The sequence below is a fragment of the Silurus aristotelis genome (assembly GCF_946808225.1).
Source record: "Silurus aristotelis genome assembly, chromosome: 8".
Classification (NCBI taxonomy): Eukaryota; Metazoa; Chordata; class Actinopteri; order Siluriformes; family Siluridae; genus Silurus; species Silurus aristotelis.
In genome coordinates, this window is record NC_139581.1 from 1942449 (window position 1) to 1958155 (window position 15707).

General features: G+C 40.0%; 1 protein-coding gene across 1 annotated transcript in view; it reads right to left on the bottom strand.

Moving 5' to 3' along the window:
- Positions 1–1071: 1071 nt before the first annotated feature.
- Positions 1072–15707, bottom strand: part of espnlb (espin like b) — a gene marked incomplete at both ends in the record, with an annotated part of 17819 nt that continues 3183 nt past the window's right edge. The window contains 8 exons of the mRNA XM_083549543.1: positions 1072–2556; positions 2869–3042; positions 3138–3250; positions 4375–4492; positions 4581–4727; positions 13564–13689; positions 13836–14018; positions 14262–14448. Of these exons, the coding sequence (XP_083405669.1) occupies positions 1072–2556; positions 2869–3042; positions 3138–3250; positions 4375–4492; positions 4581–4727; positions 13564–13689; positions 13836–14018; positions 14262–14448 (2533 nt within the window). The remainder of the gene's footprint in view (positions 2557–2868; positions 3043–3137; positions 3251–4374; positions 4493–4580; positions 4728–13563; positions 13690–13835; positions 14019–14261; positions 14449–15707) is intronic.

Below are 15707 nucleotides of genomic sequence, written 5' to 3' on the forward strand. Positions count from 1 at the left end.
AATCAAATCTGAACAAAACTCTCAGCTCACATTCCTCCGTCAAGACAACATCAAGTGTCTTCGGTCAGAGTTTGTCTCCATTGTCCTTTAAGGATATTAGTGACTCAATGTGTCCTTAATGACGGAAGACTTGATAAAAGCGAGAAGTTTTTCGGTTTATAGTTCTTGTAGTATTAAGTGCTGTGGCGTTTCATGAAAACGACAATCTTAATACAAGGTGAGAATACAAACAGTGACACAAGCATACAGAGAACATTCTGTAATTAGAACACATCAACACCCTGCTCATTTACACAGTTATCTAATCAGCCAGTCATTTCATTGGTAGAGACAATAAAACACCTTTAAATCGCTCTGGATAATAGCATCTGCTGATTGACGTAAACATGAATGCGTACAATTGTTACAGTTTCCCCCAACACGTCTACATACACCAACATTGACTTTACTTCCAATCATTTTAAGATGTATATAACTGTACAGCGTCTGTGGGAGTCACGCTATAAATAAACAAATGACTCGGATTAGAGAGGTAAACTACTGGATTCTGTTTTCTGTACATAACCTATGGATATTTTGCAATGTTTTGTTCATGTGCGTTCAGTAGAAAATTAACAAATCACTCTTTGAGATAAAAAAAGAAATTAACAAATCGTTCATAAACGTCAACAGTTTCTAGAGCTTGATCAAAATGGTGTTGTAGTATCCTGGAGTAAACACTAGATGTCATTTTTTGTATTACCGTAATTTCCGGACTAGAAAGCGCATCCATATAAAAGCCGCACCCACTGAATTTTACAAATATTTTTATTTTTAACATAAATAAGCCGCACCTGTCTATAAACCTGTCTACACTAATGAACTTTACACAGGCTTTAACGAAAGACAGTGTCTGTTACACGGTGTAACAGGTGAAATATGTTGTGCTTCCTTTAGGAGCATAGCGGTATTTTGGTAATTCTTCTGGTATTACTGCGTGTGTGTAAGACTAAGGATTATGTCCTTATTATTTTCTGACGCCTCATTATTTTCTGAAACATTCGTCACAGAATCACACAATCCACAATAGCACTAACGTTCAAAGTCAAACAACTCGGCTTCTTTCTCCTTCCAGAAAACGAAACTACGGTCGACATATTTACAGATCTCATCGTTAGTAAAGCATGACAAGTCTGTGCTCTCGTCTGCCCCGTGGCCTCCCTTGTCATGCATGACATCCTCAACCATGACTCTTGGAACTGTCCTAACATCAGAGTCCTTTAAAGACCTTCTGGCTGGGACCTTTGTTTTTGTCCTGAAGAACCGAGTCTTGATATCCGTGAAGCCATCTTTCCATTGCCGTTTCCCGTCCTCTATGTCTCGCAGGACAGCTCGATGGAAATCTCGAACTGTCTCCCATGGAAAATCCCCTACGTGGTCAAATACCTCAAAGCAGAGCAGGTGTCTCATTTTGCGCTCATCAGGGGGCAGGTCCTGCTCTAGGATGTGAAAGTAGCCTAACATGAACAAGTCAAGGGTCAAGCTTTCATAAGGCACAGGTGCACCATTTACTCGAGGGAGGAAGTGCTCGGGGGAATAAATGATTGTCTTTCTTTGAAGATTTCGGATCTGCCGTGAGGGAACCCCTGAATTGATGGCCCTCCAGTTGCGAATCATTTTGTCTATAGCTGTCCTTTGCCGGTAAAGCTGATACAGGGAGCCACCAGTCGACTGAGACACTGGAGTCAGGACACTGTGATCTTTGATGTACGTCTCAGCAGTCCTCGTTGTGTCTATGTCTTGTTTAATTTTCGCCCTCATTGAGATCGCATAGGCAGACTTTTTCCAGTGGCCCAAAAACAAGACCACAATTCGTTCTTTGCGCAAGCTGGTAGTCTCCTGAACCTTAGTTGGTTCCTCGCTGGCGGTATGTTTTCCATTTAAGCTGATGTCATTAACCAGATTAACATCTTGATCGAGGACAGCCCCTTTTTGTGAGGAGTTGGACACATTTTGCTTTTTGAGATTTAAACTTGGCTTGTTGTTTAACACCCCTGAAAATGGATAGATGTTCCCAATCTGACCTTCAAAGGTGGACCTTAGATTCCTCACAGAAACCCCTGACAGCTGGATCTCCATTTCCACCTTCTCTCGCTTGTCAGTATGCCTTTCTGTATGACTTGAGAACACTGATGCCAGTTCTTTGTTGGGTATTTTGGAGATACCATCATCTGTGCTTTTGCCTGAAAGGTTGCTCAGGAGCAAGGACATGCTCTTCACAATGCCAGAGATGCGGTTGCACCAGACTGGAAGTGCAAGTGTGTCCACCACCTCTGGCTTCTGCTGGAACTGAGTGTTGACAGTGATGTTAACAATTGGAGCAGGAAGGAGAGTTTGGAGCTGCTCAGCCAGACGTTTTAACTCCAGCTCGTAGGCCTGACACTTTTTCTGCAGAGAAACTGTCTCAATCTGTCCCTCCAAGTACACCACATCATCCTCCGTCAGCAGCTCACCAAAGGGGCCCAAAATAGCGTTGTGAAACTTGGAGAATCTCCAGCCATCCATACCTTTGTCATCCTGGCAGGAATGAGAGAAATACAAATGACAGTCAATTAGAGATTTAAATGCTAAATCTGATGTTGGAATCAGTCAACCATAATTCAGGTCTAATGGGGTCAGAGTGCACGGTCAGCCATGATACAGTACCTGTGAAGCACAGACAGTTAAGTGCCTTGCTTAAGGGCCTAAGAGTGGCAGCTTGGTGATATAGGGGCTTGAATCCAACCTTCTGATCAGTAACCCAGAGCCTTAACCCCCTGTAAAACACTGTCTACACTAAAGAAGTGTTGGATTGTGTGATGTATACATTAAACTGGAGATGACACCTACCTTTTTCCACTGGTCTTCATCATCCTGAAGCCTTGCTTGAAGTTTATGAACCATCACTTGCCTCTTCCACTCTGCAATAGGCTTCCCGTGTTCATCATGTGTAGGAACCAGAGAATCTATATCAGCGAGATTCATCTCTTCTGCTGGAAGTTCAACTATTCCATTTTCAGATTTCTGCCAAAAACACAGGGGAGAAAATCTATTTACCTTCTTGTTTGGTTGATGACAAATTGGTTTCTCTTAAATGATCTGACAACAAACATATTTACCACGTGTCCAGCAAAGACTGCTGTTATTCCCGCATGTCTCCAGGATCTTACAGATTTTACCTGAAGTGCCGGTGCCTCGATTTCTTCCGGGCCCTTTCTCATAGCTGATACAACTGCATACACAAACACAGGGACATGTAGTCTGAAAATCTGCATGTGATTAAGCAACAAATTAAACTAAATTAATATTGAACCTTTACTGTTATAATAAGCTCCACCTTTCTTTCCAGGGAAGGCATTTTTATAGATTTTGGGGTGTGGCTTGGGGATTAGTGTTCATTCATCATTAAATAGAGCATTAGTGACATCAGATACCGATGTCAAGATGTCAGTCGAGGAGGCTCCAGTTACAGTTAATCTCAAAGGTGTTTAGTGATTAAAGGGTAAAAAAGGTAAAGGGGGTCTTTACTTGTCAAATGTACATTACAGAACAGAAAATTTCTTTCTTCACATATTCCAGCATCAGGAAGCTGGGGTCAGCCATGATACAGTGCCACTGGAGCACAGAGGGTTAAGGGTCTCGCTCAAGGGCCCAAGAGTGGCAGCATGAAGACAATGTTCAATGTTAAAAGCACTATACAAATGAATATTAATTCAATTGATTAATGAAAATGGGGCTTGAACCCCCAACCTTCTGAGCCTTAATCAATTAGCTATCACTTCCCAAAAAGGGCAAACACTTCCCCTAGAGAACTACCACTTCCCCTAGGTGGCTGCCACTTATTATCAGGGACTACCACTTCTTAGATTGCTACCGGTTCCCCTATGGGATTACCACTTCCCCTCGGGGGCTACCACTTCCCCTATGGGGTTAGCACATCTTCTTGGGGGCTACCACCTCCCTTAGGGGGTTGCCACTTCCCTTGTAGGGCTACCACTTAACATAGAGGGTTACCACTTCCCCTAGAGGGTTACCATTTCCCCTAGGGAATAACCACTTCCTCTTTGGGCTACCACTTCCCTACTAAGCAGCCACTTGCCTTAGAAAGCACTGTGCAGGACACCCATGTTTTTTTACTCCAACGTTCACCCCAACAACCATGTTACTTGATTCTTCTGAAAATTTTAATATGACAACTTACAATAAAGCTCTATACAATTGTGGTTTTCAGAGCTTGTGGTAACATCTATACTTTTGACCATGTTGCATATCCTGACTGATGATGCTCCTTTGCAGTATGTTACTGTGAAATGATAAGAATTTCAAATTGATTAAAAAAAGTGTGAGATCTCTGACCTGCTGATGCCACTTGGACCTGGTGAATGGAGCTGACTCCAGGTTTAGTGGAATAGACGGATGAAGATTCTGGGCTGCATGGTCTAATACGAGGCTGAGGAGGAACCTCCTTCACCGGCTAGAAGCAAAGCACAAACATGGGAATGTAGAAACTATGTGTTTAGACTCTTTTCAAGCAGAGGTGATACAAGTCTTGAGTTTATTACCTTGCTGTCATCCATAGCAGCGTTACGACTCTGATTGCCAGGCTGCTCAGTAATGTTAAGGTGATGACCTCCTGTCCCAAACGGTGTCCTTTCCTCTTCTATCAGGATGATTTCCGGAGGAAGAGGACGGTCGTCTGATTCATAAAACTATAAAGCATGACATAATGGACAGCATATAAACAATGTATTCATATTTCATCTGTTAATTCTTTAAACCAGATTGGATTTTTGTGTCTTGTTGAATCAACTGATGGACAAATCAGAAAACAGTTCAGAAGCACATGACCTCTGGAGTCACCTGTCATTAGTCGAGAGTGAAAATGGATGTAAATGCAGTTTATATTGCCAACAAAAAGAAGGACAAAAATCGAAAGGAGTGCTCAAAAAGCTTTATCCCGAAGGTCATGTAATGAACAAGCATCAAAATCGGGGAGAAATCACAAGCAAGATGCAGAACAAAGTCAAAACAAGAATTCAGTTCAATTGATTTTTATTGTGTAGCGCTTTTGAGAACAGACGAAGCAGCTTCAAAAAAATAAACAGACGAAGGATATAAATTTGATGTTCATTAATTTGTCCCTTTAATTGAAGCCCTAATGAGAGGTGACAGTGGTGAGGGAAAAACATACTAAGATCTAGAAGACAGGTATCCATTCATTATAGTAACATCATTGTTGAGGTTATCAATCGTTTGTTATGTAACGTGAAGACATCTATTTAATCTTTTTTACGTCTATAAAAAAGACTCCTGGACACTTGACCTTTCCAGCCGTGTGTGCTTCATCCACATGTAATTGGAAGTAATGTATTTAGATCAGCACATTTTCCCTTCACTTGAACTGGGAGACCCGAACCTGTTCCAGCATGACCATACCCCTGTGCACAAAACCTGCTCCATGAAGATCTGCTACTAATTGTGCAAAGTGTAAAGAATGTTATGAATTAGAAAGTGCTACTGAACACTGCATTCACTTGTCTGTCAGAACCTGGCCCTGAACTCTACTTACATGACCCTGAAACATAGATAAAGCGTGATAAAAATCCCAGTGTGATCTCCAGCGTGAAACCTCATGGACACAAAAGGACAAAAAGAAGGTCAGATCCAGCAGATATATGATTTGCTCCCTGATTGTGAGCTAAAAAGTAGAGCCACTGAAAACTGATAGGGATCTGGGGAAGGTGGTAGTTCAGTGGTTCTGGCTCTGGGTTACTGATTGGGAGGTTGGGCCCCAGTATCACCAATTTGCCACTCTTGGGTAGCACTCTTGAGTAAGGCCCTTAACCCTCCTGTGCTCCAAAGAATATTGGGATCTGCAAAGAAATAACTATTTCCCTGTGGGATAAATTTTATATATATATATATATATATATATATATATATATATATATATATATATATATATATATATATATATATATATATATATACATACAGTGTTGTGCTCATTACTAAAAAATAGTAATTAGTTACAGTTACTCGTTACTTAATTCAAAAAGTAACTCCGGTACTTTGTTGATTACTTACACCAGAAAGTAATGCGTTACTGTTAAAAGTAACTTTTTAGTTACTTTTTTTAAGAACCTTCTTTAATGTTCTAATTAATGCTCTTTTATGCGTTGTGGTCTATACAAACACAAAACTGACACAAAACACAAAGTCATTTTTAAACACTATTTTATTAAAGTCAGAGCAGCACACACTGAATATATCACAAGGATTTCTGAAATTAATAACAAAACAAGCTGAATAATATATTCACAATCAAAAACTAAAGTGGCTTCTGCTGTTGTGTTGAGCTCTTAAACATGTTCCTTTCACAGCTGAAGTATGAAAACTATCAACAATGTAGAACAGAACACCGGGCTAGCTTCTAGCTTCTAGCTCCTGAGGCATGGAGGTCCTGGAGCAGCTTCAACAGATTGGAGTTGGTGTTTATCGCAGTAGATACGAGCTTCAAACCAGAAAGACACAGCTTACATTTGACTTAAAAGTTTTTGCCTTTATACTCAACTAAAGTGAAATAATGATCATATTTCCACTTTGAGAAACTCGTCTTGCTCTCGCCTCGACTCGCCATTACTGCTGCACAGACCTGAATAAACGGAGACACGCCCACAGTGCGTCTTCTTTGTGTTTACAGTGGTTCATCCACCAATCCTACAATGCGTCTCTGCTGTAAGCAAGTTAGACTGTAGTCTACACTTCAGCCCAAATTCATTCATTTAAAAAAGTAATGGGTAACGCACCATACAGTAACGGTAACGAAGTTACTTTATTTTTAAAAGTAACGCATTACAGCATTAGTTACTGTAAAAAACGCGTTACTGCCCAACACTGTATATATATATAAAATGAAGTGTACCCTGTAGTACACTGGGCAAAAGCAGCCTACAGAGCAGGAAATGAGGCTCAGGTTGCATGAGAATAAGATGAATCAAGTTACACAGGACTTGTGGCTAAAGTGATTAAAGGCTTTGAATGTGCTACATAATTCTCTTGAACCTAATGACGATGATGAGTTACACCTTCTCATGCTCCACATAATCAAAGCTAAGAACAATAACTGGCTCCTTTCTCTGTACTGTAAATATGATTTGTGCCCATCACACTAAAACTGGACTCATCAGACCACATGACCTTCTTCCACTCCACAGTCCAATCTTTATGCTCCCTATCAAATTGAAGCATTTTTTCCCGATTAGCCTCAATGATAAGTGGTCTTAAGGCTGCTCAGCTGTTTAGTCCCAAGTTACTTTCACTATTAAACATAGTTGTTAGTTCTGCTCTTGTATTTTTTTTTTTACAGTTTGATTACACCATACATTTAAGTGATTGCCAATCACAAGTTTTTTTTCCCGACCACATTTCTGTCTCAAAGATGATGGTTCCCCATGATCCTTCCAGTTTTTAATAATGCGTTGGACAGTTTTTAACCCAATTTTAGTAGTTTCAGCAAATCTCCTTAAATGTTTTCTTTGCTTGATGCATGCCAATAATTTGACCCTTAAACAGATTAATGTCTTTTCAATGACCACAGGACGTGTTTTCCGACATGGTTGTTTAATAAATGAGAAGCTACTTACTGCATCAGTTAGGGTTCAATAACTTGTTGCCATTTTTTGGATGGGCAGTATATATATATATATATATATATATATATATATAAAATGTATATACAATTTGCCTGTATATAGCTGAAACTGAATTTCATTGGCTCTATATGTATATACTTAAGTAGTTTGTTGGCTACTTTCTAGTTTTACTGAGATTTAAAGATTAAAATTAAGCAACTTTTACTCTGTAATTAACTTCATTATAATTTTTAAAAAATGTACTTTTTACTCCACTATATTTTAATTGATTATAAACGTTACCAGTTAGATTTTGATGCAATATTGCCATCGCTATTTTATTTGTCCATTGAATAGTAACAGTTCTTCAGCTTTGTGACATGATCCTGTAGTTTTCTGTGTTCATTGGAGATCCCTTTTTGAAAGATGGTTTTACTACATCGACTTGTTCGATCTTTGTTACATTCCGGCAAGTTAAAGAGGTTGTGTGAATGGTTCATGCAGTGTTAATGAGGCGTACAAGTTAATTTGTAATTTAGGAAATAAAACCTCACAAATCAACTGTTTTTGGCTTTTCACTAACACGTGTCTTGATGTTGAGGTATAGTGCATCTTTGAGCCTATGTTTAATACAAGTACTGTTCAAATCAGATACTCAGATATAACACCTTTACCCAAGTTTTATTGTAATTCTAATTTGGAATGAAGTTTTGCTGTAAGGTATGTATTCTTTTACTTAAGTAGAATTTTCAGGTACTCTAAAAGTAAATATATATAGTATAAACATTTCATTCGGTTCCTATATGCAATCTGCACAATGACAATGTAATTTAATCTAATAATTTTTTTTTTTTATGGATTTACAGCCAAGATTATGCAATAAATATGCAATACATTCAAGAAAACAGCGGGAAATTTGCTGGCACCTAACACTCGATTGCTAGTTCTTAACAGCTAAATATTGAATGTAAAATATTTAATAATTTACAGTCCTACCGTGCAGTAAAGCCCTTCAGGGTGTAGCTCGACTCCAAAGCAGAAGCACAGGAAAGACTGAAAAGCTCCAGATCAGCAATGTCCTGATTACCGCATCAGTGTCTGAACGTATCTCTGCTTTGTTATGAGAAGGTCTTCGTAGCGAGGTGTTATTGAATAATTAAATGTGCCGGGTTGAGTGTCCTGCCGTTTCTTAAAATCATGAGGGGTCTGATGACCATGTATAGGATCTACGGGACAATATGTACACAGCAAGGGCCCGAGCACAGAGGGAGTGAAAACCTAAACTGCATCAACCTACACATGCAGTGTAATTGAATGCGTGTGCAGTGTGCCGTGGACCTTCATGCCCAGAAGTCCTGCAGTTATTAAATCTAAATCTAAAAGCAAAACTTGTCAAATGTTTTAAAGGAGGAAAATGAAGAAGCCAATGTGTTCAATAAAACAAATCCATTTACCTGGAAATGATTAAAGGTGGTGTCAAAAAAGAAACTGGAACTTGTCTGTTGATCCTATTAATGCAAAATAATTTCTTTAACACTGGTGTCACGTCTCAGTACCTACTGAACCACTGATATTTCGAACAAACTTCAGTTACATTTTATTTGTGGAGCACTTTAAACAATGGACATTGACTCAAAGCACCTTTTATTTTTTTTTTTAGATAAAGAGGCTATTAAAAATAATTTTTAGAGCCAATGGAGACGGTGGAAATAAATATGACTCCCTGAGCTGGTATGAGGAAGAAACCTTGAGAGGAACCAGAAGTGTAACACACCCCTGGCATAAGATAATGAAACGATGATCTTGGCTTTGGCGGCCAGAAACAGAACCGAACTAACACTTGAAAGTGAATTTGCATGAACTTTTCAGATTTGACCCTTTGTTTGGGGTTAGAAGCAAAAACAAAGGTGTCTGATGCCTTAAGATTGAAGAGCACTGTCTACTGAGCCTGAGGTGATGTTCTGAGGAAGGAAAGGGCTCTGAATAAATTCAGCATAATTCTGTTGTCTGTTTGGTTGTGGAAAGTTTGAAAGTTTTTGAGAACTTCAAATAGAATCCGAAGGATATATAAGACGCAAGTTTAGTGCAGTCAACAATAGATGATGTAGCTAATGCGGAACAAACAGTAGACTTTCAGCTTGATACACATAATTACTGCATACAGTGGTGAACAAAGTCCACCAACCATCTAGTTGAGAGAAAGTAGATCCACTCTGTAAAATGTGACTCCAGTAAAGTAAAAGTTTCCCTTTAAACTTTCACTTGAGTAAAAGTACAAAAGTTTTTACCTTCAAATGTACCTAAGTATCAAAAGTAGTGATTTATTATAACTCTAATGTTCCTGTGATCATTTTTATCACAAGATTCTTTACTTAATCACCTCAGTTTCTGTGTAAAGACTCGAATGTGACTCTCAGCACACTGATCTATTAATAGAATGAGATTAATGACTCAAACACTAATTGATTTCTATTACAATCATCATGAGCACAAAACCTTCTTTAAAATAAACGTGTAAATGAGGTCACGTGTGTCTCCATCATTGATTCCTCTCTAAATGTTCTGCTTGATGTTGAACTGATGCTGAACTGTATGTTGGTGATCAGTAGATGCATCGAGCGCCGATCAGAACACGTGTAAAACAGAGCGTGCGCTCGATCCTGATTGGTGACTCGCTGCGTGTTTCACCAGTTACGTAGTTGAGAAAAAAGTAAAATATTTGACTTTAAAATGTAGTGACGGTTCAGTAAAAATATCCCCAAATGAAAACACTTCAGTAAAGTACAGATACATGAAAAAGCTACTTAAGTACACTAACGAATTACATTTACTTCATTACTGAGTAATACAAGTATAAATAAGCAGCTTGGTAACAGTGTGGCCTTTGAGCACACGTGAAGGATGTGTGATACATCTCACTGCTGTACACTGATAAAAGTGTGAACAGATGCCAAGCTTTTCACTTGTCATTGACATCAATTGAGGTCCAAGGCAGCCACATGCAGCGCCTCATCCAGGCATGTGGTGGGTGTTCATAAGGTTGCTCATATTGCTGGTCCTCCGAAGAAGTTCAGGTTTCACACAAACCCCAGTCTACATTTAATACAAATGCTTTTCTGCTTTTTCAAACTCGGCCTTCAGAAAACTTTAGACTGTACTAAAACTAATTAGATACAAAAACTGTCTCCATGAGCAAGTGGATGAATGCATTAAGAACCAAAGTGCTTTGCTTTTTTCTGCTTCTTGCTGAGCTCTATCATTCACCCCCAGAGCTCCTGGAACGCACAGGCGAGGATCTCTGGTGTAAACAAGAACCAATTTACAATCTAAATGAGAGGTCACGATACAGCTTACTGCCATCATTCTGATGGATTGCTCTGGAGGGAAAATTGCAATCTGGCAGACTTGTGAGGCTCTGAAACCTGATCCAAATGATCTCCAATGACATTTCTTCTTCTCCACAGCTCCAGAGACGGAGGGATGATAACCGATATCCACCAGACAGGCTGAGCACTAACTGTTCCGCCGGTTCTTATCGTTACACATTATCTACTTTTAATGTGCATCGCTGTCGCTAGTGACGAGCCAGGAATGATGGAGGCTAGTTTTCCACTCCAAGTACGTTGTAGCGTCACGTGACCTTTCGGGAGATCAGATCATGCTGCAGAGAAATCAAGTTGTTTTCCTTGTATGTAATGGGATTATGGCCAAACATACGTTCATAGATCTGCTGTAAAAATAATGACTACCCACAAAACCTTAGAAAATATTGGTTGCATTAGGTCACTTATTCACAACCTGATATCACAGGCCCTTTATAATCCTCGTGCACACATATCGCGTTATTTACTCCATAGTCTGTGTGTAAACTGGGTCTTGTATATTAATTTACTCACAAAAACATCTGACAACATCAAAAGGCATGAACTACACCAAGATAAAGCTGGAAAATGTTTAATTTGTCCAAAAGTCTACACTGAAAATCTGGATTTAAAAAAATGAAATAATTAGATATTATCTTTACAAAGGTTTGTGGACTTTTGTAAAATGCTGTGTTCTATTTGATATCTGTGGTTCCATATGTGGGTCCTTCCTAAACTGCGGAGGGCAGCTAAGCTGGAGGCAGTCAATTCTATAAGATTGGAGGTGGTAGGAGAAAGTTTCCCCTAACTCAATCTAGGAAACTGTTCCAGTATGACACAAAGTGCTCAAAGTGATCTCCATGAAGATATGTTTTCCATCGGTTGGAGTGGAAGATCTTCTGGTATAGAGCTCCAAATTTAGTTCAATTTAGTTTTACACAGATCAGCCATAACATTATGACCACCTGCCTAATATTGTGTTGGTCCCCTTTTTCTGCTAAAACAGTCATGACCCATCGAGCATCAGCAGCATGTCTACTGCAGTTTGAGCTACAGGAACTCGTCTGTTAGATCGGACCACACGGACCAGCCTTCGCTCCTCACGTGCATCAATAAGCCTCGGCCGCAAACGCCCCTGTCGCCGGTTCACCACTGTTCCTTCCTTGGAGCACTTTTAATAAATACTGATCACTGCAGACCAGGAACACACACAAGAACTGCAGTTTTGGAGATGTTCTGACCCAGTTGTCTAGACATCTCAATTTGTCAAACTCGCTTAAATCCTTTTTTAATCCGCCCAATTTTCCTGCTTATAATATCAACCTTGAGCACAAAATGTTCAACTGCTGCCTAATAAATAAATCCACCCACTAACAGGTGCCATGATGAAGAGATCATCAGTGTTCTTTACTTCACTGCTCAGAATGTTATGATGTCATAATGTTGTGATTGATCGATGTGTGTATTTGTATAGAACTTTTAACAATGGACATTGTCCGCAAGCAGCTTTATAGAATTAAATAGATTATAAAATCTGAATTTATAAGTGTAGTGCCTGTAAGTTTATCCCTAAAAAATGAGCCTGCTGTCACAGTCATGAAGGAAAAACTCCCTGAGACTTCATGAGGAACCAAAACCCTCATCCTCAACACAGAATGCCCATTCATTACAGTTGCATCATTGTTGAGGTTCTATTCACTTATAGTTGTTAAAATGCAAAACTGTTCATGTAAACTGTGGTCCTGAGCCCATTGTAGCCAAATGTTTATATTAATTACAGTGCAAATCCATCCTTGCTCCATAAACGTCAACCCTCTGACCACAACTTTATTGAACATCATGAATGTGAACACTGACTGCACCCCAGGCCTCCTCACCTTCTTACCTACGTCAGTAGCTGACTTTACTAACACCCTTGTAGCTGAACGAATCTCACAAAGTAAAATCTTAACAAAATCTAGTGGAACACCTTCGCAGAAAAGTGGAGGCTATAAAGGACCTCACAAAGGTCTGATGTGAAGAAGAATTAAACACTGACCTGTATCCTTCATTCTCTCTCTCACACAGACACAGACACACACACACACACACACACAATTCTCCTGCAATATTGCTGTTAGATCAGGGTGGTTATGGAAGGTTTTGCTCTGTGTTCGTCCAGCAGGTGGCAGTGTGGAGTTACTGCAGCTTCCAAAGTTCATAGTATACAATATTATAATGTAGTGAGGGTTTCATTCTGACTTCATTAAACACAAACACACACACACACACACACACACACACACACACACACACACACAAACACAAACACAAACATATACACACATACACAAACATACAAAAACAAACAAAAACACACAAAAAAGCACATACATGCAGAAATATACATATGCACACACACACACAAAAACAGATACTTATAAACACATACACATAAATAAAACCACATATACGCTGACACACACACACACACACACACACACACACACACACACACACACACAAACACACACACACACACACACACACACACACAGGTTGTGTCCTACCTGAGCTGTTTGGAGGAGAGCCGCACACTCCCGGTGGCCATTATATTCTGCCAGTTCCACTGCACTGAAACCTTCTACGTCCCTGTCCAGGGTACTGACGCCGTGTTCCATCAGGATTCTACAGCACTGATACAACAACACATCACATCACTTATACCGAGACACATCATATGACTTGTGTAAAAGGTTCTGATTCGTTAAGGTCAGGTTAAGGGGCGGGTTGGTGTTTAAATCTCATGGTTGAGGGTTTAAGTGTTGTTTCAGATGTCCACCTGAAGTTCTCCGTTCTCTGCGGCATCGTGGAGTGGGGTCCCGCCCCAGTAGTCTCTCAGGATTTTGGCATCCATGAGGAGCAGACGCTCCAGGATGCGATGGTGCCCCTGGCTAGCAGCGAAGTGCAGAGCTGTGGCTCCATTCACGTCCTGACACGACAAGTCCACATCAGTAAATGATGCCTGAGGAGCACAAACACTATTTTCATCATGCTGGAGGCTTTCAGGTCACAGCCATAGAAATGTTCTGTTAGAAGTGAATAATCGACTTCAGCAACTTTGCTTCATCACACCACCCTGCTGCTGATGACCTCTTTTTCCTGCTGATGACTTCTAAATATCTCTAGGGAAGGGAGGTGTACTGTGGTCATATTTAACAATTATTTAAAATAAAAGCACATTGTAGCTTTCAGCATTTCGTTTTACCAGCCAGACCACCAGAGCGTGGTGGCCCATTTGAGCGGCAGCATGGAGGGCACTCATCCCATCACGGGCTTGCAAATGGACGTTCGCACCACAATCCTTCACTAGAAACTCCACAATGTGCAGATGCCCCTCCTGACAGGCCAAGTAAAGGGGCGTGGCACCGGTGTGCATCAGATAGTCCACACACCTAAAAGAAACATTGTGGAGATGTGACTATGTACTACTGATGAACAGATGAAACTGAAACATACCCGAACTAAATTACTATATCAATTACTTATCAAAACCACTACCATAACCACCACCCTAACCCTAATCATAACCACTACCTTAAACCTAACCACAGCCCAATCCCATACCCCAACCCAAAACCCAACCGTAAACCCTTCAATAACCACTACCCTAACTCAAACCCAAACTCTAAACCTTATCATAACCACTACCCTAACCGCAGCCCTAAACCCTACCCAGACCCAAAACCCAAACCAATAACCACAACCATAATCCCAACCCCAACCCTAACCAATACCACAAACACTACCCTAACCATTATCACAACCACTAACCTAACCCAAATCTAACCAATACCATTAGCACTACCACTACCCTAAACCTTATCACGAACACTACCCTGACCCTAACCCCAGCCCTAACCACTACCCCAACCCTAAACCCTACAATATCCCACTATTAATCCCACCACCTTAATCATACCCACTACCCTAACCCAAAATCCTACTATAACCACTACCCCAACTGTAACCCTAATCATAACCACTGCCATGACCCAAACCGCAACCCTTACCCCTACCATAACCACTACCCTAACCCAAACCAAAACCCTAAACCCTACTATAACCACTACCATACCCTAAACCCAAACCCTACCATAACTACTACCCTAACACAAACCAAAGCCCTAACCCCTGCTACACAAACCCTAATCATAACAACTACACAAACCCTTATCATAACCACTACACTAACCCTTATCAAAACCACTACACTAACCCTTATCATAACCACTACACTAACCCTTATCATAACAACTACACAAACCCTTATCATAACAACTACACAAACCCCAATCAAAACCAATACACTAACCCTTATCATACCTACTACACAAACCCTTATCATAACAACTACACAAACCCCAATCAAAACCACTACACTAACCCTTATCATAACTACTACACAAACCCTTATCATAACAACTACACTAACGCTTATCATAACAACTACACTAACCCTTATCAAAACCACTACACTAACCCTTATTATAACCACTACACTAACCCTTATCATAACAACTACACAAACCCTTATCATAACAACTACACAAACCCCAATCAAAACCACTACACTAACCCTTATCATAACTACTACACAAACCCTTATCATAACAACTACACTAATGCTTATCATAACAACTACACTAACCCT